The 25136-nt window shown below is 39.4% G+C and overlaps 3 protein-coding genes across 6 annotated transcripts in view; 2 read left to right on the forward strand and 1 right to left on the reverse strand.

Annotated features, from left to right (window-relative positions):
- Window positions 1-25: 25 nt before the first annotated feature.
- LOC117209536 (ras-related protein Rab-32-like) lies at window positions 26-7697 on the forward strand. Its single transcript, XM_033451674.1, has 6 exons — window positions 26-1806; window positions 3162-3194; window positions 3978-4074; window positions 5061-5117; window positions 5447-5691; window positions 6548-7697. The coding sequence occupies exons 1-6, from the start codon at window positions 1704-1706 to the stop codon at window positions 6670-6672; spliced, it is 660 nt and encodes a 219-aa protein (XP_033307565.1). The 5' UTR covers window positions 26-1703; the 3' UTR covers window positions 6673-7697.
- Window positions 7281-23220, reverse strand: LOC117209533 (G-protein coupled receptor moody). 3 transcript variants are annotated; one of them, XM_033451669.1, is made up of 9 exons: window positions 22937-23220; window positions 13178-13316; window positions 12890-13030; window positions 12530-12700; window positions 11543-11670; window positions 11304-11457; window positions 10948-11147; window positions 9305-9493; window positions 7281-8318 (listed from the first exon to the last, which is right to left on the reverse strand). In XM_033451669.1, the coding sequence occupies exons 2-9, from the start codon at window positions 13291-13293 to the stop codon at window positions 8233-8235; spliced, it is 1185 nt and encodes a 394-aa protein (XP_033307560.1). In that variant the 5' UTR covers window positions 13294-13316; window positions 22937-23220; the 3' UTR covers window positions 7281-8232. The 3 variants fall into 3 exon arrangements, with proteins under 3 accessions (XP_033307560.1, XP_033307561.1, XP_033307562.1); XM_033451670.1 differs by lacking the exon at window positions 22937-23220 and adding an exon at window positions 14747-14860; XM_033451671.1 differs by having other exon boundaries at window positions 8222-8318; window positions 9224-9493; window positions 22937-23216.
- The window catches only part of LOC117209531 (G-protein coupled receptor moody), a 28418-nt gene continuing 16501 nt past the window's right edge, over window positions 13220-25136 (forward strand). The window contains exon 1 of one of the 2 annotated variants that reach the window (XM_033451666.1): window positions 13220-13331. The gene's annotated coding sequence lies outside the window, so the exon portion shown is untranslated. Of the gene's footprint in view, window positions 13332-20320; window positions 20420-25136 lie in introns of those variants that run through there. The other variant, XM_033451665.1, reaches the window with a different exon arrangement.

Genomic DNA, 25136 nt, shown 5'->3' on the forward strand with positions numbered 1-25136 from the left:
TTCTTATTAAAACGGTTTTAATCAGAGTTTACAAAACGGTTCAACGTTTAAACAGCTTGCATATCGGCGATCTCGATTTCCAGTATGAATCTGAAAATAGATAGAGTTTCTCTGAATTAACAGCGCGATTTGTCAAGTAACGAAACGATAGCCTGTTTGAAAAATATATCGACGAAAATACAACGAAGATACGTGCGAGAAAACGCCGATATCGCGATCTTCTTCGAGTACGTATCTGCAAGCGCACTTGCGTACCAGAAGCAGATTAAACGTTATCAGCCGCTTAGCGATACGGACCATGGATGACATCGAAGCGACGTTAACGTCGCAGTATTATATGTAGTTTAAATATAAATGAGTCGACTTATCCGTGGCAGCGCGGAATCGACGCTGTTTCGAAGCGACTCGATAAAATCGGCGTGGGCAGCTCGTCCGGCGACAACTGTGCGGTTACTGTCGTAACTTTCGCTAGTAACGTGTCCCACAATTTTTCACGCGACGATCGACGAAGACTCGAAGTTGTAATTTGTTCGACAACGATGGAACTTCGCACGAAGATCGCGTAAGGAAAGCGCGATAAACCTTGTTTCTCAATTTTCGTTCTTCGCACCTTCGCGTTTCTTACTAAGAGGCGATATTTCGATTTAGAGTTGCGCCAGCCACTTTGTTGTGCCACATACGAAGATCAGCTGTACGAATCTTTTTACTCGCCATTTATTCTCTCGCATTCTTGTCGAGGAAAGAAGGAAGCTAAACGAATACGAAATACGATGTTGTAGCAATTACCGAAGACACCTGTTGTATCACCTCCTGTAGACACCTGTGTATTATTATCGAAATAAGAAGCTTATTATTATATGGACATTTTGTAAGAGAAGAGGTCTGTTGACGAAGAGACGCGGTGGCGAGGAAGCGCGCCAACGGGAGTCGTAAGTTCCCGTTACGATTAGATAATCGATGCGACGAAATGATCGGTCCCCTATATTGTTTAGGATAATCGAGGTGATTGAACCGATTATAACACTGAAGCAACAGGTTACAATATACACATTGTTCCAACAACTTTGTAAACATAGATAGGTGTGTTTACTTAAAAGTTACTTAAGTAACAAAGAGTAACAAGAATATTAAGTAAGTAAGAAAGATTGCTTGAGTTAAATAGATGACTGATCCAGGGCTGACAAAGCAGTCAAGACATTGGCCGGCCAACGTATGGAAAATTAGTCAAGAGATGTTGACTGTTCTAAGGATGACAAATCGGTGAAGTTCGGCAACGATGCTATCGCAGAGGAAAACTACTGCTAGGTATTGGTCGCTTGCGAATGGAAATGACCGTTGAATATGGGAAAAATTCGACCTTGCCAGTTTTTATCTGGTAGGACAATAATCGTAAGGAACGCGTCGATCGAGGGATGGATTTTAGTTTACGTAAGGAGTCACCGGACGTAACAAGGTCCGAGCGTTGGAAACGAAGGGAAACCGAGTGTTTACGAGCACAGGAAAAGGCGATAGCGTGGTCGAACACGATAGATTATAAATCGGGAGGCAAGAGACGTCGTGTGTCGACCCCTTGAGCCACCGAGATCGAGCTTCTCGCTTTCTTTCGTTTGTCAGTTTACCAGCCAAGCTAAATACAATCGCCGGTGGGACCATCAGTCGTGTTTTCGTCGATCTGCAACGAGATACACAACCGTGAAGAGGAGATGAGCACACGGAAGTCGAGGAGAGACTCGGACATTCTGCTGTCCAATTTCGCCCACAAAGAGCTGCTCTTCAAGTTCCTCGTAATCGGTGACTATGGTGTCGGTACGTCGAACACGTTTTAAAATTCCTTTTTGAAAAATCCGCCGTCGTTATCCACCCGTTAGTATCGTACCGTATAGTTTTATCGTAGTTTTGTTCCAACTTGTCGCGATAATACGCGCATTTTGACGGAGACGGTCGACCCTCCGTTTCGTAGGTTCTCGCGTCGTGGAAATTTGGTTATTCAGTCGTCGTGGTACGTACGATGGTGCTCGCTTTGCAACTGATACAATTTTGTACGTAAATTCAAACGATCCACCGTCCCGTGTTCGTGTCCATGACGTTCGGTGTTTCGAGCGCGGCGTAACTCGCATAATCCGATTAACGAGAAAAGCGAGTGGATAATAGCAAGAGTAGGTAAGAAATTATCGATAAGAATTACTTCTCGCGTGCTTCGTTCTTTTTGCTCGTCGAGACAGCCGAAAGTATTTCTGGAATAATGTTGCTATCTGTTAAGCCGGATTTACAATTCTGACCAACGATTTATTGTTTATGCGAGCAACGATAGCGAGCATATGCGGCAGTAACGGATGTGTATCGTTCTCGATCAGCAGACACTTTGACTAGAACGTTGTTTCGAAGCGAGCGAAACGCGTCAACGTAAAAGTACTTCGTCTCCTCCGCATTTCTATTTTCTGCTTAACAGCGAATTACGCAGAAATACGTTCGTTTTATATAAAATTCTCACGTGTATATTCCGACATGTAATTTGAAAGTGCTTTATAATGCGATCTAGAGAAGTGCGCAGAAAATTGTTACTACTGGGAAAAATGTTTGATATTAATGAAAAAAAACAAAAAAAAAAAAGAGATACTTTTGTGCGATCAGTACGAAATGTATCGAGGCGTTTTAATACATTTGATGTTAAACGCCAGTGTTTCGTAGACGTTGCAAACTATTTCTTCGGGTCTGTCAGAACTGCGATGTCTAGGAAACGTCGGCGCAAAATGCAACGTACACGATTGCTGCTGAAAAAACAGTAACGCGAGATTTTACGGTGGAAGTTTGAAATTAAAAATGTTTGAAAATGTTGGAATTTTATATCATTGTTGTTCCTTGGAAACCTGTACTCTTGTAATCTCGCTAGATTAGAATTGAAAGCAAAAGGAAACTTAACGTAAACCTCAAGTTGAATACGACTTGAATACGACTTGAATTCAACTTGAACTCAACTTGAACTTTAAGTATAAATACGCGTGATAAATTTATCTGAGACCTACTTTCTCTGACATATCGTACACAACCTCTAAGAATATTCTAATTTTATAAAAATTCTCAAATTGTAATTTTCCTAGAGTTTACTTTTATTCCTTCGATGATCCTTATTTTTTACTTCAAAATTTATTATTGTTTTTCAGGAAAGACGGCATTGGTTAGAAGATACACAGAGGGTAATATAAACATTAGTACATACATTATCGCGTAAAATCCGATTACAGAGAAAATTGTGTGCGACTTGCGATTTTCTCTTTTCTCAAATTAAAGGAAACTTTCTTTAAAAACGAGTCAAATGCACATTGTGGGTTCAAGGAGTTCGCTTTACAGAAATTTCGATTTAAAGAAACTACGAATTTGTTCGGTCCACGAACGTCTGAAAATGAAATCGTAGGATAGCGATAATTACAAAATTTATTAAAATTGTTTTAATATTTACCAAACGATCTTTGTATATTCGGTGAATTTGATGTAAAATTATACAAGTGAAAATCTAATTATCAAAGTCTATGTGTATCAAAGTTATTTTTCGTGTTCTTAATTCGCGCCAGTTAAGCTTCCACATTCCCTGGCTCTTCTTCTCGTGCTTCTTTGATTCTTCTTCGAATTAATTGCAGAAGAAATATAAAAGAACAATGGGATATGCTCCGTAACGTGTGAAGGTTAACGATGATGTTCGTTATCTTCTCATTATTCTCTCGTATCTCTGTAAATAAGCGTAAATAACGTTCTCATTGAAGTATTCGTTATTTTTAACAAGAAAGAAACGTGTTCCTCTTTAACCGATAATATTGTGAATTGTGCATAAGCTTCGTTATAAGTAATTAGTTGGTTATTAACGATCGAGAATAACGTTGCTCGTTATTATGAAATATCTTCGATTTCCTCTGCTTCGCCTTAATACGTAGATTTGTACGTCAGTATTCTTCAATGATTGATCGATGTTTCTCTTTTTTCAGGAAGGTTTACGTCCAATTATAAGATTACCATAGGCGCTGATTTCGCAATAAAGGCAGTCGACTGGGACCGATTTACTAAAATTAACTTACAATTATGGTATTGCTTTATCAGTTTGTTTGCCTGCTGGTTATTCCGCGTGTTAATTCGATAGAATCGTCGAAACCGTGTAGCATAAAACACACTAGAAACATATATTCGTTGATCGAAGTTAAATCATCGAGTATCAGAATTAGTCCTTTCACGATTCGATCTTTTCCTCGTTCGAGAAAGAAAATTAATTTTCTATTAATTATTACTAATATAAATTGCTATATATTTTTTAATAATTTTGCAAAGAAGATGTTAATTGGGTGGAATCGTCGAAACCATATAGCATGAAAACACACGAGAAACATACAGGGTGGTTGGTAACTGGTGGTACAAGCGGAAAGGGGGTGAAAAAAGAAGTCGAAAATATACAATACAAATTTTTCGTTCGAGGCTTCGTTTTCGAGAAAATCGACTTTGAATTTTCGGTCGGTACGCATGCACTTTATCGCGTCTCGTTATAACGGATCTCACTGTAGATCGTTGTCTCGATGGAAAAATTAAAAAAAAAAAATTTCCGCTTGTACCATCAGTTACCAACCACCCTGTATATTCGACGTTTCGAATTTAAATTAATCGAAGTTAAATCATCGAGTATCAGAATTAGTCCTTTTACGATTCAATTCTTTTCTCGTCCGACAAAGGAAATTAGTTTTCTATTAATTATTACTAACATAAATTGCTATATATTTTTTAATAATTTTGCAAAGAAGATACGTCGTACTACAAGTCGAGACCAATTTTACGTATATTTATCGTTAATTAGTAACTTGTAAAAATACAACGTCGTGATATAATACTTTTACCATAGTTTTCTGATCGTTTGTTAATCGGAAGAAAATCGAGGGAAAGAAATACGACGAATTTCGAAAGATCGGTATTTAAAAACGAGCTTTCCGACCGAGTAATCGAGAGAGATGAAATTCTACAGATAAATATAATTACTATCTCGATACGGAAAACATATTCTTATCATAGTTGATTTCTATTTCTAGGGATGTCGCTGGCCACGAAAGGTTCGGATACATGACCAGAATTTATTACAAATACGCGTAAGTAATTACTCTAATTATTGGAAATTACAAGCAACGCGTAATTCGCTAACAAAATTATTCTTCGGAAGTGCAACGATAATTTCTTTTCATACTATGTTTATAGCTATAAATCCGTGCGATAAAGTCACACGGATAAAATTATTTTAAAAAAACCATAAACCATAACAACGTCTAGTTCTATCGGAAGAAGAGAAAAATTGAATTAAATTTTGTCGCAGCATTTGATGATTTATTTTCAAACATTGATCCGATCAGGCTATACGGGCTATTTTTAGATCGATAAAATCCTACGATAATACTACGATAATTTTGCGTTTAATTTTCAGAGTAGCTGCAGCTTTGGTGTTCGATATTTCGCGGATAGCCACGTTTCAGTCGATCAAAAAATGGTTGTGCGATCTGCGAGAAAAGGTCACGCTCCCAGATGGTTCGGAGATACCAGTCGTCCTATTGGCGAACAAATGTGATATTTCTTGTCCGTCGGTACCCATCGAACAAATTGCCAGGTTCTGCAAAGAGAACAACATTGGTGCCTGGTATGTAACGTCTGCCAAAGAAAATACGAATATCGGTAAGTATGCGACGAATTCTGAATTTCTATTTATTCGTGAAACATTTGAAAGTGCAAGATCTCGCGAGACGTTCAAAGATACCCGAAGCATCTTCTGATACACGAAGTATGCTCGTTAATTGGTAGACGAGAATAAACCTCTGTTTCGTTCCATAGACACTCGGTCAATTCCATTTCCGCTTACTTTATTTCACTTTTGTATTTTACGGAAATAGGAAACCACGTGAACAACCGCGGTTTCATAATTAAACGAATACGCAACGCTTTCGCGGTTTCGTATCGGGCGATCATTAAATAAATCGGCAATTGCTCGTTGCTTCGTTGCTGTACGATTGAAGCAAATTATAAAGGCAATTAGAAAGGTGAATCAGTGTGGCAGAGACAGGGAACGAGGGAGGAAAAGACTGGCTGAGGGAATTGGAAAAGAGAGGTTAGAATCTAGACGAGTAGGTTAGGTAAAGATCGATGATTTGTAAGATTGATGATTGCGAAGATGCAACGGATGATGGACACGTGTAATAGTTGAGAGTCAGATGGTAGACGGTAGATACGTGGTAGTAAAATAATGGTAAAATTAGGCGATGCGAGCGAGCGAATGGATGTGTGTGGGTGTTCGTGGGATGTTCAAGCGTGAGTGGCGAGGCGAATAGGGAGAACAATTGTAAACGGAATTCCTGTCGTGGCAAGCAGGCTAAAAATAAATTGTACTGCTTAACAATTACTATTTAACAATTGCCATGTTACTCGTCGTGATATAAATTGCTAAAGCATAGGTAGAGGAAATTTGGTAAGAGGAAATTCTCGTTTGATGATAATACCAATATTTTACTAGCCTAATTTCGTATCTGTGTTTCAGATGTGGCGATGCGTTATCTCGTGGAAAACGTGCTGAAGACCAGAATCGACGTTGATATTCGTGATTCCGTGCGATTACGAGATAAATCTGGCATTCGACAAAGGAGCGAATGTTGCAAATTATAATCGCGCGATTATAGTTCGCGTGTTTATCTATACGATTTTAATTTATCCGTGATGCGTATACTTTAATATGTTTATAACGATTAATCGTAATCTGTAGGAGCACGTCAATGGACGTTGACATGTTACAGATGCGCCTAACAATCCGAAAGTTTTAATATGCTAAATTAAACATATTTGTTTGAAAATACACGCACGATGAATTTCTAGGGCGACAGAGTTTTTATCTCGGCTAATAACTAACAAGTGAATAATCCTCGAGAGATTACCAATTTTTTACACGTCGGATAATAGCCTTATTTGCATTGTTTACATGGCGGAGAATAATCTTATGTACAACGATGCGAACGTTCGTAAATTGCGGAGAGAAATTACGAATATTTATTTTAGAATGCACAATAAATTTTTAAGGCAGTAGGATCTTCGTTTCGTTTAACATAACTATCGAGCGGATAATTTTATACGGCTCAACTTTTTATATTTCTTCGTATTTATCGTTACATCTGTTGTTAGATAATAATCGCGTATTTTATAAAAATCTGAAACAAACAGTTTTATTTAAGCGTTTCCATGTACGAGATCACACGTCAATGGGTAAAAACAACGGGGAATCGTTTAAATCGATAGATTTATTTGATTTGTACTTTGATAACTCTTTAACATTATTTGCGTTCGTAAATCAACCAAGGGAAATATTATAAATAAATATGAAGCGAATTCGTAACATCGCGAGTTACGAAATGTCTTTAAAATTCGCTATTACATTCTTATTGTATTTTTACATTGTGGTAACAAGAATTAACACGTAACTTCTATGTACAAACATATTCACGTGTTACCTTTGGTAAATATTCAACACTCGTTCCAGTGTGCTACAAAATTAAATATACTTGGTATTCCTTTGCCAAGTTTTACAATATGCAATTTGTCGGTCGACAAATAACGTATCATTTATTATACGACATTGGCCACGTTTTGCTATTATCTAATCTAAATAAATCTAACAACAGCTCTGCTGTGTGTCTTTAGTTTTCCTCTATTCTCTTAGACCTCTGAATAATTACGTATACCGTTCGCAGATCTCTATTTACATTCTCTTCTCTCTCAACGACCATTTTCTTTCTTCCTTCTTCCTCTATAGTTTACTTATATACTTAATCGTAGTAGATACAAGTGTTTCATAGCATTTCAGACGCGAAATTCATTTTAGTCATGGACAAAGATCGCAATTACAATATCGTACAAACGTGTGCAATGTTCGACTTTGCTTTCGACTCGTAGCTTTGTTCTTCGATAAAAACGAGCTACCATTCGATCATTCGACTAGTCTCTATAAGATCTGCTCGAAATATTTATCTTTGTTTTTTAAATTCAGACTTATGTTACGCACTGAGTATACTTTCTCGTTGTTTTTGATCAGCAAGTTAATCGAGTTCCTACTGTATGTGTTTCCATGAATCTTCTATATCGTTTCCATGCTCTTCGATCTGCCATCGAAATGGATAATAAAAATTCCTGTTACAAAACACTCGGAATACTGACATTTTGTCCTCAGAACCAAGCTTATTCCTCGAAACGCGAGTTTCTCACTGGATTCATAGCAATGGAGACCGTCGACACCATCGTCTTACTGAAGTCCTTCGAATAATCTGAAAAAAGAAACATGGTACGAATGCGGATCAATTCGTAATGCTGGTTCTCTTTCGAACGCGTGCTTCGACAAACGATATTGTGTCGTCTAGCGGCAAGCAGAAAGCTGTTAATGAAGATCAGAGGGAAAATGAATCGCGAGTGTCGTTAGTTCGCTGTAGTTTCTACTCTGCTGTGACTCGAAGAGGTTAGGTTTAGGACAGAAATGTTAACAAGCTACTAAGATATTTGCTGAATCTACGGAATTAATTGGCGAGAAAACAAACGAGAGGCTAGTGCTAGATGGCGCGTGCAAAACCTTTTATTTCTACGTAAATTCGAGACAGCTGTTGATCTTCCACATTTCCATACTTCATCTAGCGATTACTGTGAAATTATATCGTAGTTTTACGTACGTTACTTATACAAGTCTACTTATACAAGCTGTTAGTTGATATTTTCCAAAATAACAGGTCATCGCAAGATATAAAGATGATATTAGGATTTGTAGCGGCGCAGGAGTCAAAGGACGACGCGAATCGAGACCGACTCGTGTTGTTGTTTTGCCTCGGGACATTGACACAGCCTTGACGCATGAAACGTAATGACAAATGAACTCCGGACAGAACAATGTCGACGCTACGTGCAACCGTCGAATGAAGACGAATTCAAATTTTCCGACTTTCCCCGACTAGCATAAATAAACAGACGCGATCGCGAGAACAGTATCTAACAGTATCTATCAGTTAACAATCAGTTATCAGTATATAGCGACATTTTTTCTCCTGTTAATATTTAGCGGTCATACGAGACGAAGATGCGATGACAAAGATGAGAAAATACGAGATGAAAAATGAAAGACGTGTGCATGCACGCGTGACCAATTGCGATCTTAGAAAGCAGCGAATTTGTGCCCTTGACTTACGAAGTGAGCGAAGTGTGGTCGCTTAGCTCGCGTTCGGTCAGAGCTTGGTGAGCGTTACCACGCGACGGTGCTCGAAGTTACCTTGGCCGTAGTCCTGCTGTTGATGATGACCAGGTGCGCTGCTCCCATAGGGTGACAGACTCGCCCTTATCCGCGAACATCCTATCACGCCAGCGTACGCTTGTCTGTATTGCTTGTTCATGATCACGTAAATGATCGGGTTCACGCAGGAGGCAAAGTAGAGGAGCAGGTAGCCCAAAATGTGAAATTCTGTGACAAGAAACAGCACGTAACATACGATGCTTTACTTTGTTGTTGTTGTTGCCAGGTGAAAAAAAAAACAAATTCGAGATCGTTGTAATTAAATCGCCTTGTAATAAGCTCGAAACAATCCACGAACTGCAGACAGTTTGTACGACGTATAGAGCTTATCCCTCGGACTAATCCCAAAATATTGCGTTTGGTTGTTCCAGAGGTGTCCTTTGCAACAATTTTGCATCTTTGTACAAACGTTGCGCTCTTTATCTTAATAGGACAAAATGGATCGTGTATAATTCAATAAAATAATGTAAAAGAAATGTTACGTCGCGTAACACTCTACCTAGACCAGGCCACACACCGACACCAGATGTCTTCGGATACTTACTGCGTACCCTCAATAGTCTCAAGTACCCTCCATGAATCTCAGGAATTCCTAGTCAAGGTCCTTCAAACCGAACAAACATCTGTTTTCCGAATCATTTCTAAAGACCATTGTCTACTACGGCTTGACAAGGGAAAGTTAGTTTTTCTAACGTACGATGCAACTTTCCTCCTACTTTCTATCGAGGGCGGCTAAGACCCTTCCTAGTCCACCAACCTTCGTTTAACCAATTAACAACGAAGCCTATTTCCCTCACTCTCTTAGCCAAAATCGTCACCAACAAATCCGATGGTCCCGTGCGCTAGACACACCCATCCTTAGCTTTCCTCCGCCACAGCATCGTCTCCGAACATCACTGATTTTCCATCCTTCGTACAGTCAACATCCTTTGACCGGGAATACACCCGTAGATCAGTCACTCACTCATCTTATACATACGCACCAGCGTAACTGTCTTCTGTACAAGTTGTTAGAATAAACGGTGATATATAACTTACTATACAGTGTTACATTCATTGAACCACCTCTGTTATCTTAACCGAAACAGGTGAACGACTATTTCGCGGCGTCGATTAACCGAATCGTAGCGAGAATTTACGCCTCTCGTTGACGCGTTTTCCTAGCGACCGCGTCAAAAAATATAATATCCGATGTTTGTTCCGATTTTGAAACAACTTGACGAAACAATAAATTTTGCTTAGTACCTCTCCATCGGGCAAATTGTTTCCAAGCTGAGAAACGTTGCCAGAAGTATCTTTAAATAGGCTCGTTGATTTTTAATAAAATATTCAGATATTTGTTGAAACCATACAGAATGAGAAATTCCTTGCGTCGTAGCAGGCAATCGAAGAATAAGTGCTTGATTGTCTTGATAAAGGCACGTGTTCGATAGAGTGAGAGGACACCATACAGTTGACCAAGTTTAAGGAACGACGGCTATTGATTTTATTATTTTTCATATCGTAAAGGTAGAACAATTTTACTAATGGCTCTACGCTGGTCTAAAGGTTTTATATTAATGCACAGTCGTTGGTACGTTAATGTATTGATGGTAAATAGGTAGATTCATGAGATGTATTACCTGGATATCTAACTTCGGCGTCGGAGACTTTAACGATGGTAATTGGAAGGTAACAGGCGACGAAACTGAGGAAAATGGCTAGTACCATTTTTGTGATTCGCCATTCGCTACGCCTCTGTTTGATCTCTCTGGTATCCCTGCCGGGTGTATGCGGCGATTTTATCGTCGGAGACGCGTGCTTTCGCATTCTTGTTTCGGATCTACGAACCAGGAGAGATATTTCAACGTACATCTCTATATATTTCGTGAAATATATCTAGAGCATTTGCGACGCGAATCGAAGCATCGAGAACGTATGGGATATTTTTGAAAATACTCTCTTAATTTATAAATACAGAAGCAAATAAGTTGTTCACCTGTGTACGACCCAGAATATCTTAGTGTAACATCCAACGATTATTACGCAGGGTATCACGAAACCCACCACGAAAAGAAAGGTTTTCGATGAGTAGCCTTTGCTGTCCTTTACGATGGAGCAAGTTTCTAAATTCGGATCGTAGTCGATTCTACCTGAAACGTAAAAGAGCGAATAACAGAAAATAAAATTCTGCTGCTTTTCAAGTTGGCGTGAACCGCGATGCATTTTATGTCTTACCCCAAATTCCTAAGAGGGTGGGCACCTGCATCCCATAGGAGAACAACCAACAGAATACGATCATAAAAGCGATCCAATATTTCTTGTAAACTTTGCTGTACAATCCGTGGTGGGCAATCATGATGTATCTAAAATTATCGTAATATCGTAATTACTAATTATAATAATATCGTAATTGATCTTGCGAGATAAATTTTTTCACGAAGAGGTTCTCCGTTACAAATTCTTTGCCCAGTGAAAGTAAAGCCGGAGATTCACCGGAAAATCAGGCTGCAAGCTTTGCCATGTTATACTAGATCACGCTATGTTGTACTATGTCGTAGAATTTATACGATATTTTTTATCTATACAATCACTGTGCAAAAATGTCTAACTAGATCATTTTTTCGCTGTATATTCGATGGCCAAAAGAATTTTAAATGCGAGTGAGACACGTAAAAGAAGATTGTACGATACATAAAAACTCTGTTGTATGCAGTCGTGACACAAAGGATATAACCTAACAAACACGAAGATGGTACCCCGCTGGGGTTAGCCACTCATATGATAATCAAACAGCCAAAAAATTCTACCAAATGTCCAAATCGAACAAATTGTGAATGTAAAAACTAAATAAAAAAAAAATAAAAAAATATGCAGTCGTGTAATATTCTTTAAAGGTCCTTAAAATATCGCTTCTGGAATTTAAAGCGAGAAACTTCTTTGACCAGAAACTTTCCTGTGCCACTGTATCTTCTATATATATATTTTGAGTTGAAATTTTGCCACTAGAATCGTGACACCCGTGTCTCCTCGCTGTACTAATGAAATTTTCATTTCAGGCTGCCTTGTATAATACGCGCAGTATGGCTACTAATAAAAATGTTCTACGGTAAGCGTACGAATACTTCCGTATGTATCGCGGCAAATATTTGTAAGCTTAGCGCAACGTAGCGTGGTTTGGCTTATCTTTCAGCTGAACCATCGGCTAAAGTACATAATACATACCTGTTGATAGTAATAGCTGCAACGGAGAGGAGACTCACGCCAACGTTTCCATACCTCAAGAAAGGCACGAGAACGCAGAGAAACCGTATATTTACCCAACTTGCATCGATGAATCTGATGGAATCGAACGGAAGTACAAGAAGGCAGAATACGAAGTCTGCCACGCAGAGGCTAGAACAATCAATGAAATTCGACGTGTTGATTTTATAGCAAAAAAATAGCAACGAGTTTTTCGATCAGACATTTCCTTTTCGAATCTTGACTTTGTTCGTAAATGGCGAAACGATATTTGTATCTTAATCATGATCTAATTACGATTTAATTACGACTTTCAAAATCTAGTTCTGTATGTTTGTATACCTTATAATGAAGGCTGCAGCTACGTTGCGAACTTTGGGATACTTGCACAGGGCAATGATCGTCAATAAATTTCCAGCGAGTCCAGTGATCATAATCAGTATCGCGACCACAGCTGCGAACGTCTGCAGCGGTTTAGGGAATCTGTACGTAAAAACGATATAATTTAAAAATTCCCTATTTCCAAGTAGAGCGTTCTTCTTGATTAGGATCCTTTTATCGATCAATTTTTCGTATGTTCAAGAAATGTTGATTTCTACTTTTACGAGTATCGATAACATTCGCAATTACCTCGATACTTCGCCGTCAATTATCGCACTTTCCGTGTTATTCTCCGAAGCGCGCAATAACCATGTGGCCAAGTTATCCATTTTGAAAGGAATTTCGTCTGGTTTCCTGCGGTTCATTCGATTCTGACCACCTCCGAGGCCTGAAAGGAACAGCGGTAAATAAAATAAGACTTCTTAAGTTTTCTAATTAATACTAAGTCTTCTAATTTTAAATAATTCCACGTAGATATAATATTCTGTGATAAACGATAGTGGAGACTAATATTAGTCAGTTAGCTGTTGCGATCTCTTTGAAAAGCGTGTACCTAAAATGCGTGGCGAAAAGTAGGCGATGACGAGTATACTCGTCAAGCACGCAGTATGCGAGGTTCCTAGAATATGGAATTGAGTTGTAAACGAGATGACTGTTTTATCTTTTAATTTTATTACCGACAGGGCTCGTCGTGACACAAAATATTCGTACTCCTTCGTGACGAGAATACTCGTCAGAAACAGCTAACTGGTTGATACGAGATCAACAACGCGAAACGAATACTCCTCTGCGTTTAATATCGCTGCTTGTAACAAGTATCGAGGTAACAATATTATTAGAACGATTCAGCAACATTAATATCAGATCGTCGTGAGTAATAAATGTCGACATGCGACAAGGTCTTGTTTCGGTCATTTTTCAGTTATGTAACATTCGAGATATATTTCATTCGATCTATTATTCCTTTCGTTAGTTCGCTAACGTTCTACTGATTTTTAACGCAATTACGTTCGACTTGTCTCTCGATGCCGAAATGGCAAAGACGCTGGACTTTTATTCTAATAATTTAAATTATATTTTTGAACTAAATTTGAAACTAAATTTAAAAAACTAAAATCCCAGACAAGGAACTACGAACAAATACACGTAGAGCGAGTGTGAACAATATCCATAGAGTAACCGATCTAACAGAAACTTTCTGGAGCTTGGTCTATCTGGAACATCTTAACAAACAAAAAAATTGTGTACATCTTCTCAGAGATGTCCAAAATTTCATAAAGCAGGAAAATGATTTTTCGATGTTAAAATAAAACGTTCGAACTATTGATCGGAACGTTTATTTATTCCGCTGGTCCGCGATCTTGACGTAGACGAGACTAATTATAAATGATTTACAATTAGCCCTAGTCTATGTGTAATTAGTTGATATATCCGTAAATAATTATATCGTGAATTATAAATATTCGAGACTGCGTTTCCTCTCGTACAATCGTATCTCAGAAAAATCGTAAAGTTAGTCAATGGAACTCGGAAGTTGTGAAGTGTCACGAAACGTATCGAGAATGATAACAATAGTGAAAAGATAAGAGACATTTGTGAGGGAATACGTCTGTTCATTGAATTTTACAGGCCTGTGAATTTACGCGTTATAAACACAGGGCGACGTGAATTCCCACGAAGAGGAAACCGCGACCTAAACTTGCAGAGTGATGCATTATGCGTGACGTAAAGAGGAAGTTAGGTCGTTGCTTTGAAACAATCTAAACCGAATCGAAACATATTCAATGAAACAGTTTGATTCGATCTGGAATTACTTACGCAACTGTAGCGTTGGAAATTGTTCGATCGATCAATAATTTTAGGCGTCGTGAAAGTTCCAAATAAATCTGTCGTCGTGATTTGCACGCCATCGATCGCCTAAATGCTGCAAATCTTGTAGAGAACAAAAAAAAAAAGGAAAAGAAACTCGTAAGAACAACAAGATTTTGTTACGAGAAATATTTATCTCGCGCGTAGTTTAATCTTTCAAGAAAGTTCGAAATATACGCTACATGACGAATATAGATAATAGAATAATAATTATATCAAATAAACAAATATACATATTTACACTTTGTTAAACAATAAATTTGAAATCTGAAAGTTACAGTGGAACGACGAATATCAATGCGATCAAGCTGAATCGCAAACGAATACTGATTAAGCCAAGAGATACGAAATTTACGCGTATGTAAATGTTGATATTTCTTATCGGTGGATGATGCTACAATGATGTAATATAATACGATACAGAGTATTATTCTGAATTTAGTATGGCTTCTACTCATCCGCTAATTACGTACTCTTAAGCTAACTGGGTAAATACTAGTCGATTCATCGTCTGGATGATAATTCCTCTATTTTAGTCTTCGTTCTGTCAAAAATAAATCGTATCGTATTCATATTCGCGACCATTAAATCTCCAACTGAAATCGATTCGTCTTTGACTAGCAATTCTTCATTTTATTTAATTGCTGGCCAAATCAATTTCATTTCAATTCTTCGATGTTTTCTGATTTAAAAAACGACTCGATTTAGCTAACCTTGCTGCACTCTTTTGGTAATTATCGACCCGATCGTATTTTTCTCGTGTCGAACGGCATCTCGCGTTTGAATGGAATACGAAAGAATACTATTACCGGCACATGTGTGCTTTTCATTCCAATTTTACTAGGAAACATTTTCTCCGAAACATTAGAAGCATTTTCGTTTGTCGAAATAAGCGAGTAAGATCGAAGCGTAGAAAATCAACGACAATAGCACGATCAAGGATAAGATAAATGTTTTTCCTTTTTGTTTCCAACGATGGTAAGTTATTCTTCGACGATCGTTAGGATAAAGGAACTCTGGTGTTCCTAGAGCTAATCGTTACGGATAATCTGCGATCGTTTAGGTAGCTGTATGATACAAATGGGAGGAACGTCGATGATAAAACGTGACCGAAGGACTGTGTTATTATTTATGGGCAGACTGGAAGATTGTCTTTATCCGACGGAAGTAGGTCATCTGGAGGATTTACGAAGGACGATATAAGACGACTGCGAGCAACGTCATCCTAATTAATTCTTCCCTCTGCAAACGATCATTAACGTTAAAGGAGGAACGCTACATCCAAATTGCATCGAAATTATGAATTATTCATATTGACGAGGAATTTCTACAATACGATATTTATCTTTAACACATTGTCAGTGGCGTATGAAAGGTTTGTGTCTCACCGCAGTACACGTTTTCTCAGTATATATTCTTTCTTATCTATTTATCCTCGTTTGTCATTTGCGGTCTGTAGTTCGACTTATAATAATTTATATTCACTGTAAGGTAGCTGTTATCGTATCCTGTTATGTTCGATGTGCTGCGTGGCGTTTCACTGCGAAGATTCGTTCTATGACTTAACTCGAACTGGATGAGTGTTCCACCAATCGTCCAATATATTTGTAATTTATTTTTTCCGACGAAGAACGCTCTATAAAAAAAAAAGAAAAAGATATTTTTCGGAAGAAAAATATCGTCGACGATAATCTACAATTTTTGTAAAGTTCTCGATGATGTCACGCAGGTGTACGTGATTAGTCTTCGTCATAGACTTGTCAAAAGACGAGTGATCTACTTGCTGGAATTCATCGTTGCAAGAATACGATGTGAAGGATTGGAATTGGAATTTAGAATTAGAATTAGAATTGGGATTAGAATCAGAATTACAATAGTTTTGAAGGAAACGACAGAGATATCGATAAATAAGCTATACGATGTGTTCAAGCTACGTTGGATTTAGTAAACTAGGGTCAAGCTGCGGTGCATTAACCTCGATTGAGATTAATTAAGGGAAATTAACGGACACCCGGTACTAGGCGTCCCCCGTAACAAAAAACTCGTCAAAACTGATGGCAGACATGGGAACCGACGGATGATGTCGTTGTCTCGTTGTCCTATCTCCTCTCTCCACACTGAACCTTTTGTTATCTCTTTGTGCTGGTTACGATCGACTAAATACATCGATTTCGGCCCACAGTCTACTGTATCCGGGCAGCAACATTTTTTATTCGAAAGTGTCTTTTCGAGTGGCGTGTCAGATCGCTGAAGATCGGAAAACGAGAGTCTTTTTTCGCGGGAGCGAACGCTCTTCAAAATTCGTTCTTACAAACATTTGACCGACGATGGTTGGAAATGTAGAAATCCGTGTAAAATCGCGATCGTACGGAGCGATACGCAAGCGGTAAACCGCAAATGCCAATTTTTCCGCTCGTCGCTCTCTGTGCGAAGATATAGAAAAGCAAAAAATTATCCAAGCCCGTGCCAATACTCGCACTCGCCACTCAAAGTAGCTCGAGAGTATAAAATTTGATAAAAGATATATTCGGTCAACGAGTAGACCGAAATTTTACTTTTTGAAAAAGTTATTTATTACAAAAGTCCTACGACAACTTTCATTTGCAACGTTTCAAGATGTTGTATGAATTTCATCGTTGAATTTTATTCTTCGCAAGACTGTACAATCTAGGGGTTGATCTTTCGAAAAAATTTGTCTCGCTTCTCGAATACTTTCTTAGTTACAAGCGAGCGCGTAAAGCTGACTGACGCGTTGTTGCGTCACGTCGAAAGGGGAAATCGCCTCTTCTTCTCAGCCTCATCTGCTAGATATTCCGCGCGTAGAGAAACTTGGCGTTGTCGTCGCGTTCCCAGGCTACCGGACGGTCGATGGTATTTCTCGTGTTTCAGCGTGGTACACCTTGACGCGTGACAAAACCGCGTAGAAGACGACACGTCCCTCGTCTTCCATAGAATCCGACTGGCGATCGACTGACGTCACCGAATGATTTCCGAGTTAATCACGCGGCGAATGGCAATGAATGAGTCAAGTTGAGTCACGGTGAAAGTATCTAGAGGTGTCAAGAGGCCGACGAGTCGCGGACCATCGGCACGCATACTGCGCTCATGCAAATCGACTGATTATCTTGTTTATCGACAATGTACTTTTACCTAGGACGATGACTGCCTCCATTCATGGGCAACAACGACGGTCACATTGGATTTGCAATGACTAAAGTGTAGGTGTGAATAAGATACCACTTATCGTTAGATACACACAGGCTGGCTATTTGAATACTCGTAAACACCTAGTATAAACGTTGTATCTATATTATTCGTGAAATTCATGAAATTCATTTTTCAGGATATACAGGGTGCAGTTGAACGACACGTTCTATTGGGTTGGCAACCGAGTGAGTGACATTAGATGGTAATGACAAAATCTGTAATCACTTGGTTGCCAACACAATATAAACCGTGCCGCGGTAAAATCGTGCAACTGTGATTAACAGGCCCTTTGGCCGCATACAGGCGAGCGTCGCTCCTTTGACTTCTTCGGACCCCTTTCTGTAACGACCGTCACCTCCGCGTACAGTAGCTCCAGGAAGTTTTCCAACGCTTTCCCAACCACACCACGGAACATTATTTCTATTCTTTTTTATTTTTTATTTTTACGTTTGGTAAATCTGTCTAACTTTATTACTAAATAATTATTAAGTGACACGTGGATGGCTACACTCAGCGGCAAAGCATCTTCCAGTTTGGGGTTAGGTTGGAATTACATTTCGTCAACGTTGTCGTAACGAGACTGTCGCGATTATCGTAGTAAGTTTGCAATCAATTCATAGAAGTTGCACGAGTATTTTCGCAGCGATTTTAACCTACAATTAGCGTTTTGACGATGGTCTCACTACTATAACGCGGTAGAAACTACCAAAACTGTTGGAACGATCACTTTTCTGACCCAAAATTTCAATTTATTCGAGCACACGTTGACAACAATTATCAGATTCCTTGAACATCTATGGGTTTCGTACCATAATTTTCGGTAATTCGTATAGTTTGTTCGACAGAGACATGCTTCGACACGAGAACGCATCTCACGTTCGTTAGAACGCTATTAGCTTTGAACTAGGCTGCTCTTATTACAACGAGATTTCGATGGATCGAACAAAGCGAAGAATACACAAGAACATGGCGAACGATCGACTGTACGCAAATACTTCGACGTTCGCGTTGCGTAATATCGTCGATAAATATTTTCAAATTTCGATGTATCATTTTTAAATTCGTTTCAAATTTTAGGTTGAATTTTAAAGTTGTGATAACTTGGCTCGTCCGGCTGAACGAGCTTGCGAAATGTCCGTAATTTAATGGAAAAACGAGAATCTAATGGTCAGCTTTGGGGTTAAGAAACAGGTATCAAACCATAGCAACGTCTAATGAACTATAGCGATGACGATAAACCGTACGAAGACTACGGACGGATATAAATAATTTAATTTCGACTTACTGTTTTAGGAACAATGTTTACCCGGTTTTATTCGCGTGGGTGAGCTTTCCCTGAACTCGAGTGCACGTGTGCACAGCGTTCACATGTTGCTGTCGAAATACGAGCGACTGTAAATTTCAATCTGCATACTGTACTAGTGCTTTAACAGCATTAACGCTAAGAATACGATCAGTGTCACAATAACGCGCAGCCATTGTTTCGTTCTCTGGTTTCCTTCGCCACGATCGCGTTTACCGTTCCTTGACTTTGAACCTCTATCTCTTGGAACACACTTTTTAACATTTTTCTTCTTCTTTCGAAAAACTTTTTAAAAACTTCTAACATTCTTTCGTGTTCCGTTCTCTTCGATTTTTATATTTTCTTCTAAATTCACGAAGATAGTCGCGTATACCGTAGAGAAGCTATCTTTGTAGAAAGAAACGAGAGGAAAGTTTGGAAAATATCGTGGAGAAGACTACGGATTTTTATACGTTTTTAGGAAACTTCAAAATTGCATCGAGTCCACGTACGAAGAAACATAGAAAATATTCGAAATGTATGTACCGTCTTCTACGATTCTGGGTATCCTGTTAGCAATTAAATGATCGCGGATTTTGTCATTAGGTGGTAACTTAGTTGCCAATCCAATGAAACAGACAAACTGGAAGACGCTTTCCCGCTGAGCGTAGCCATCCACGTGCCATTTAATAATTATTTAGTAACAAAATTAGACAAATTTACCAAACGTCCAGCTGGACAAATCGCAAAGTGCAAATTAAAAATAAAAAAGAATAGAAATAATGTTCCGTGGTGTGGTCAGAAAAGCGTTGGAAAACTTCCTGCAGCCACTGTACGCGGAGGCGACGATCGTCACAGAAAGGGGCCCGAAGAAGTCAAAGGAGCGACGCTCCTGGGCCTGTTAATCGCAGTTGCACGATTTTACCGCGACACGGTTTATATCGTGTTGGCAACCAAGTAATTACAGATTTTGTCATTACCACCTAATGACTTAGGTCACTTAGCCTAATGACTTAGCAATCACTTAGTTGCCAACCCAATACTTCGTGACACGTCGATAGTGGCAAGAGGAGCTAAAGCGTTGGCTGTCGTCCAGAACGCAGCAGTCCATCACTTCCATTCACGTTACGCAGGTAAACGCGCCTCGTCGATGTACAATATGTAGAATTTGAACGATCGTGTATTTCACTTGCCTCTGTTACAAACGTGAAACGTTTCGACGAACGATTTGGAAGGTTTCACCGTGACTCGTTTTTCTTCTTACGGTGAAATTTCGTTGGCGCGCTACGAAGCAGCCAAAGCCCGATGACGATGACGCACAAGAGCAAAGGGTTAATGTATCGAGATCGGGAGAACGAGGCGCGGGTTGGAAAATGGGACAGACGGACTGCCGCAATTGAGGATTCACGTTAGTTTCCGAGAATTCTAGATTGCCTTTAATTAATCGCTATCGCGTTGTTAAGCAGACTACGAGTTTTCGCATCCACGTCGATAATTACGCGCTACAAACGGCCAATGCTTTCTAAACGAACGATGCAAACGCGTTCGCCCCGGCTCGATACGTCTTCCAGCCGCTATAAATATTTAATGGATTTAAAAGAGCAAAACAGACTTATGCAAATGGATGGACGTTGAAGAAACTCGAAAAAGTCGGGGATGAGTCGAGAATGTCGTTGCGTTTTATTAAACGACGAACTACGCACAGCGAGATGAATCATAACGATTTGTTAATGAAACGGCAAAGCGAAGAAAAATGTAACGATGGTGGCTAGACTACTTTTACGAGATTATACTCGATCGGAGAATGTTTCAATTTTGGGAAAAATCTGTCTGCTGTTTTGCTTGTTTATTTTTATATTCTTCATTTATCGTATTAGTTTGTTTTCTTAGAGTTTCTTTCGTTTTATAAGAAAATAATAGACGCACAGTGTTTTTTCTTTTATATTAGTTTATTGAATTATGCACCGATTTATTGAATTATCGAACGTAATAATAGAAATAGAAAGAAATGGATCATTCAATGAAATAATATAAAACAGAAATTGTTGTCTATCTATTATCACCTTATGGAACGGAAGAAACTTTTCGGACAACCTAATATATTCTTCATGCTCGTATCGCATCGGATATCTTCTCTTCTTTTTGTTAATTAATTCGCCCGTGAAAAAGGCGGAATACGCGAAAGGAACAGAAACCGAGAGATCGAACGATGAAAGCAAATATTTCCAATTTACAAACTGCGTGTATTTTGATAACGTCTATGAAAATATAACGTCCATTTCGGATCGTACAGAAACATAGAAAACAGCAGGGTTGATCTTGCATATTTTTCATCCGGATAATGTCAACTAATATATCGTATCGCGGAAGTAACGTTCAACTTGTGTCAACGTTACGCGCTACAATTTTTCTAATATTCCAAGATCGATTTTTAAATTGTTGAAAAATATGATCGGGTTTCTTGAAATCTTATCTACGAAACAAGACATCTTGGCGTTGTTTTACTAAAAACTAACGTTCAAAATTATCAAAAAGGTTCCCCAAAGGTAAACAGAAAATTCGCAGAGCCAAAGATTTCTTATCTGCAACTATGTTCCACGTGCAAGGCCTGTGCCGTAGACTTTTGCGACTGACTATACTTTACTACGCTCTAAAATTTTCCTAATGTTCCAAGATCGATTTTTAAATTGTTGAAAAATATGATCGGGTTTCTCGAAATCTTATCTACGAAACAAGACATCTTGGCGTTGTTTTACTAAAAACTAACGTTCAAAATTATCAAAAAGGTTCTCCAAAGGTAAACAGAAAGTTCGTAGAGCCAAAGATTTCTTATCTGCAACTATGTTCCACGTGCAAATCCTGTGCCGTAGACTTTTGCGACTGACTATACTCTACTACGCGCTACAATTTTCCTAATGTTCCAAGATCGATTTTTAAATTGTTGAAAAATATGATCGGGTTTCTTGAAATCTTATCTACGAAACAAGACATCTTGGCGTTGTTTTACTAAAAACTAACGTTCAAAATTATCAAAAAGGTTCCCCAAAGGTAAACAGAAAATTCGCAGAGCCAAAGATTTCTTATCTGCAACTATGTTCCACGTGCAAATCCTGTGCCGTAGACTTTTGCGACTGACTATACTTTACTACGCGCGTTTATGAACGGAGTTGAAAACCGATCGGAGCCGTGACACATTCGAAAGCCGCCCACAGCGCACCACGTGCTCCGCACGTCTGCAGCCGAGGTCTCGCTAGGGAGACAGTGACAAAGAAGACGCAACGGGAAAAAGAGAAAAAGAAAAAAAAAAAAAAGAAAGAAAGAAATACACGAACGTCGTGCGTGTCGCGCATTGTATCGTCCTTTTTTCGTTTCAAAACCATTCGTCGTCGTACGAGGTCCATAGGCAGGTTTTTTGCCTCGATCTTGGCATTGGTCCTCAAAATGACGCACATGTCGTCTCCGGGACCAATTGCCATTCTGTATCGGCAAGAACATCGCTAACTATCGTCTTGTCGCGTCCACTCGACGCACTTCAACGTCACTTGAAAATTCCACTCGACTTTCGTACTTTCGCATTTTTCTTAACAGCAATACGCAACGATCGGATAAAGCTCGTGGGAACCGCGTACGAAATTCCGTCTCTGACTCACCGCATTAGTTCCTTTCACGAGTCATCCGTCACAGTAACCGACAGGACATCCGTAGAACGAGGAAAACCTTCGACTGTCCTCGACAGATTAGCAAGTTGCCAGTCCACGTAATGCGAAACAATGTCTATGAAACTGAACGTAAAATTCACCGAACGACGATACCATGCATTTGATAAAATATCGTATTTCCGACTGTATGTGACGTTTAATTTGCTGGTATTTTTGACAAGCAAGTTTGCCTCTCACTGAATAGCTCGAGACAGTTCAAGATCGAACACACTGTTTCTTTTCCGTTTTCCTATACGTTTTCTTTTTTTTTTTTTTTTCAATCTTTCCACGATCGACTAGTCGACGATGTATGGAATTAATCGGAGAAAAATGATAAAAATAAAAATTCGCGACTTTCGACAACGTACGACACTGTCTGCACGGACTGCGATACACGAACGGAAACCGATCGTCACGACGGAAGAAAGACGGTGGCGTGGAGCGACGTGCGATCGGCCTGTTCGTCACCGTCACCGCCGATGGACTGCTTACCGCGCTAGATACGGGCCCAAAGCGAGTCAACAGAGGGGGAACGGACTTAGGCGACTCGAACGACGACGAGTGTAAATGCAAGCTGCTTGTTGACATGTATACGACCACGAGCGAACCAGCGAAGCTCGAAGATGCTTTTAGGAAACGTTTATCACGCGTTTTGTGCTAATTGTCCAACGACAATTTCGTTTCTCGTTCGAACAAATACGCACAGTGGCTGGCGAAAGTATATATATACATATATATATATATATATGTTATTCTTTTTATTTAATTTCAGCTTCACAGCTCACAGGAAACGGACTTGGTTTTACGATATTTTCTCAAACGGACGAGCAGTCGTATCTTTCTTACATTCGGCTTCGTAAACGCAAAGTTCGTAAAACCGAAGCCCGTTCTTGGCTCGCCAAAGTATTCCGCCAAAGTTTGTAGCAAAATTTGATAAACGTTAACGGCCGTACGATCGCCCTAATTCAAAATATTTGTTCGCGTCGGCTATCGAAATTGTACTTACACACTACCACTACTGTGCTATTTATATAGAATCACGTTGCTAGATCGTCGGAGGAATGACAAAGTTGCTTGAAACCAGCGCCTATTCCTCGTTCGCCCAAGTATCGGCGCGCAACGTTTTACAAAGCTAACGTGCGCGTTATTAACAGGGCAGATTTAAAGTTTATCGAGTTTATCGAAGAATACAGTTTTAGCTACATATTCACAATAAACGGTGAATTTTTGCAGTGGTATGTCAGGCAAAGGTACCGATACGCGGCGATACGACGTAGCCATGCTGTATTATGTGTCGGTGCTTTACATTTTTCGTTGTATGATACAATTTTTGGGTTTAAGCCGCTGAGAAGCGGAGCTTCTTTATGTATTTTTTTTTTTTTATTTTTTCTGTCCTGAAAAGTACCTGAAAACAGGTACACGATTACGTTGACTCGAGATATCCGTCGTGGCGCGTCAACCGTCAAAATCGTGGTCGTTCAGGAACGACTATCGCTGGTTGCGATGCTGGTTTTCTCGCCGCGGCAATCACTCGCATTGTGAAGATCAACGATATTCTTTACGGTGGCTGGCGATCAACGCAGACGACGAGTTTCCGTGAAACCCGCATCCGGGTACCAGGAACCAACGAGACTACGTTAATTTGTGAGCGACGCGAACGTACGATAAATCACACGCACGAACGTCTATTGGCGTTGATTAAGATTTTCGCGTGCTCGTCTCTGCGTATCGATTCTTCGAATTTGTTAGAGTTTAGCGCGTACGCGCGATATCGCGTACGGTGTAAAGTTAAAGCGATTTAGGTCGACGTTTTTATAGAAAGGGGGCCGAACAACGAGCGGTCCCTTGACGATAAATCGTCAAACGCTCGGTTTTTATTAGAGCCGGGGGTGTAACCGTAAGCTTAATCTGGGGCAATATGAAACGCTGCCGGTGAGTGGCAAACCGTCGACGCTTCAGCGACGATAGCGCGTCAAACGATCTCATCGATTCGAATCATAGTTTTCCGCGGACCTCGCGTTCCGAGAAATTTCCCCGTTTAACGCGAAAGCGCCACTCTCTAATTTCTGGAACGATTCGTTGTTTCTCCGTGCGTGTGCGATGACTCACGAAAATATTCGATTGCTTACGAAATCACGGATGACATTCTCTT

The sequence above is a fragment of the Bombus bifarius genome, unplaced genomic scaffold (genome assembly GCF_011952205.1).
Source record: "Bombus bifarius isolate JDL3187 unplaced genomic scaffold, Bbif_JDL3187 scf7180000008178, whole genome shotgun sequence".
In the NCBI taxonomy this organism is placed as follows: domain Eukaryota; kingdom Metazoa; phylum Arthropoda; class Insecta; order Hymenoptera; family Apidae; genus Bombus; species Bombus bifarius.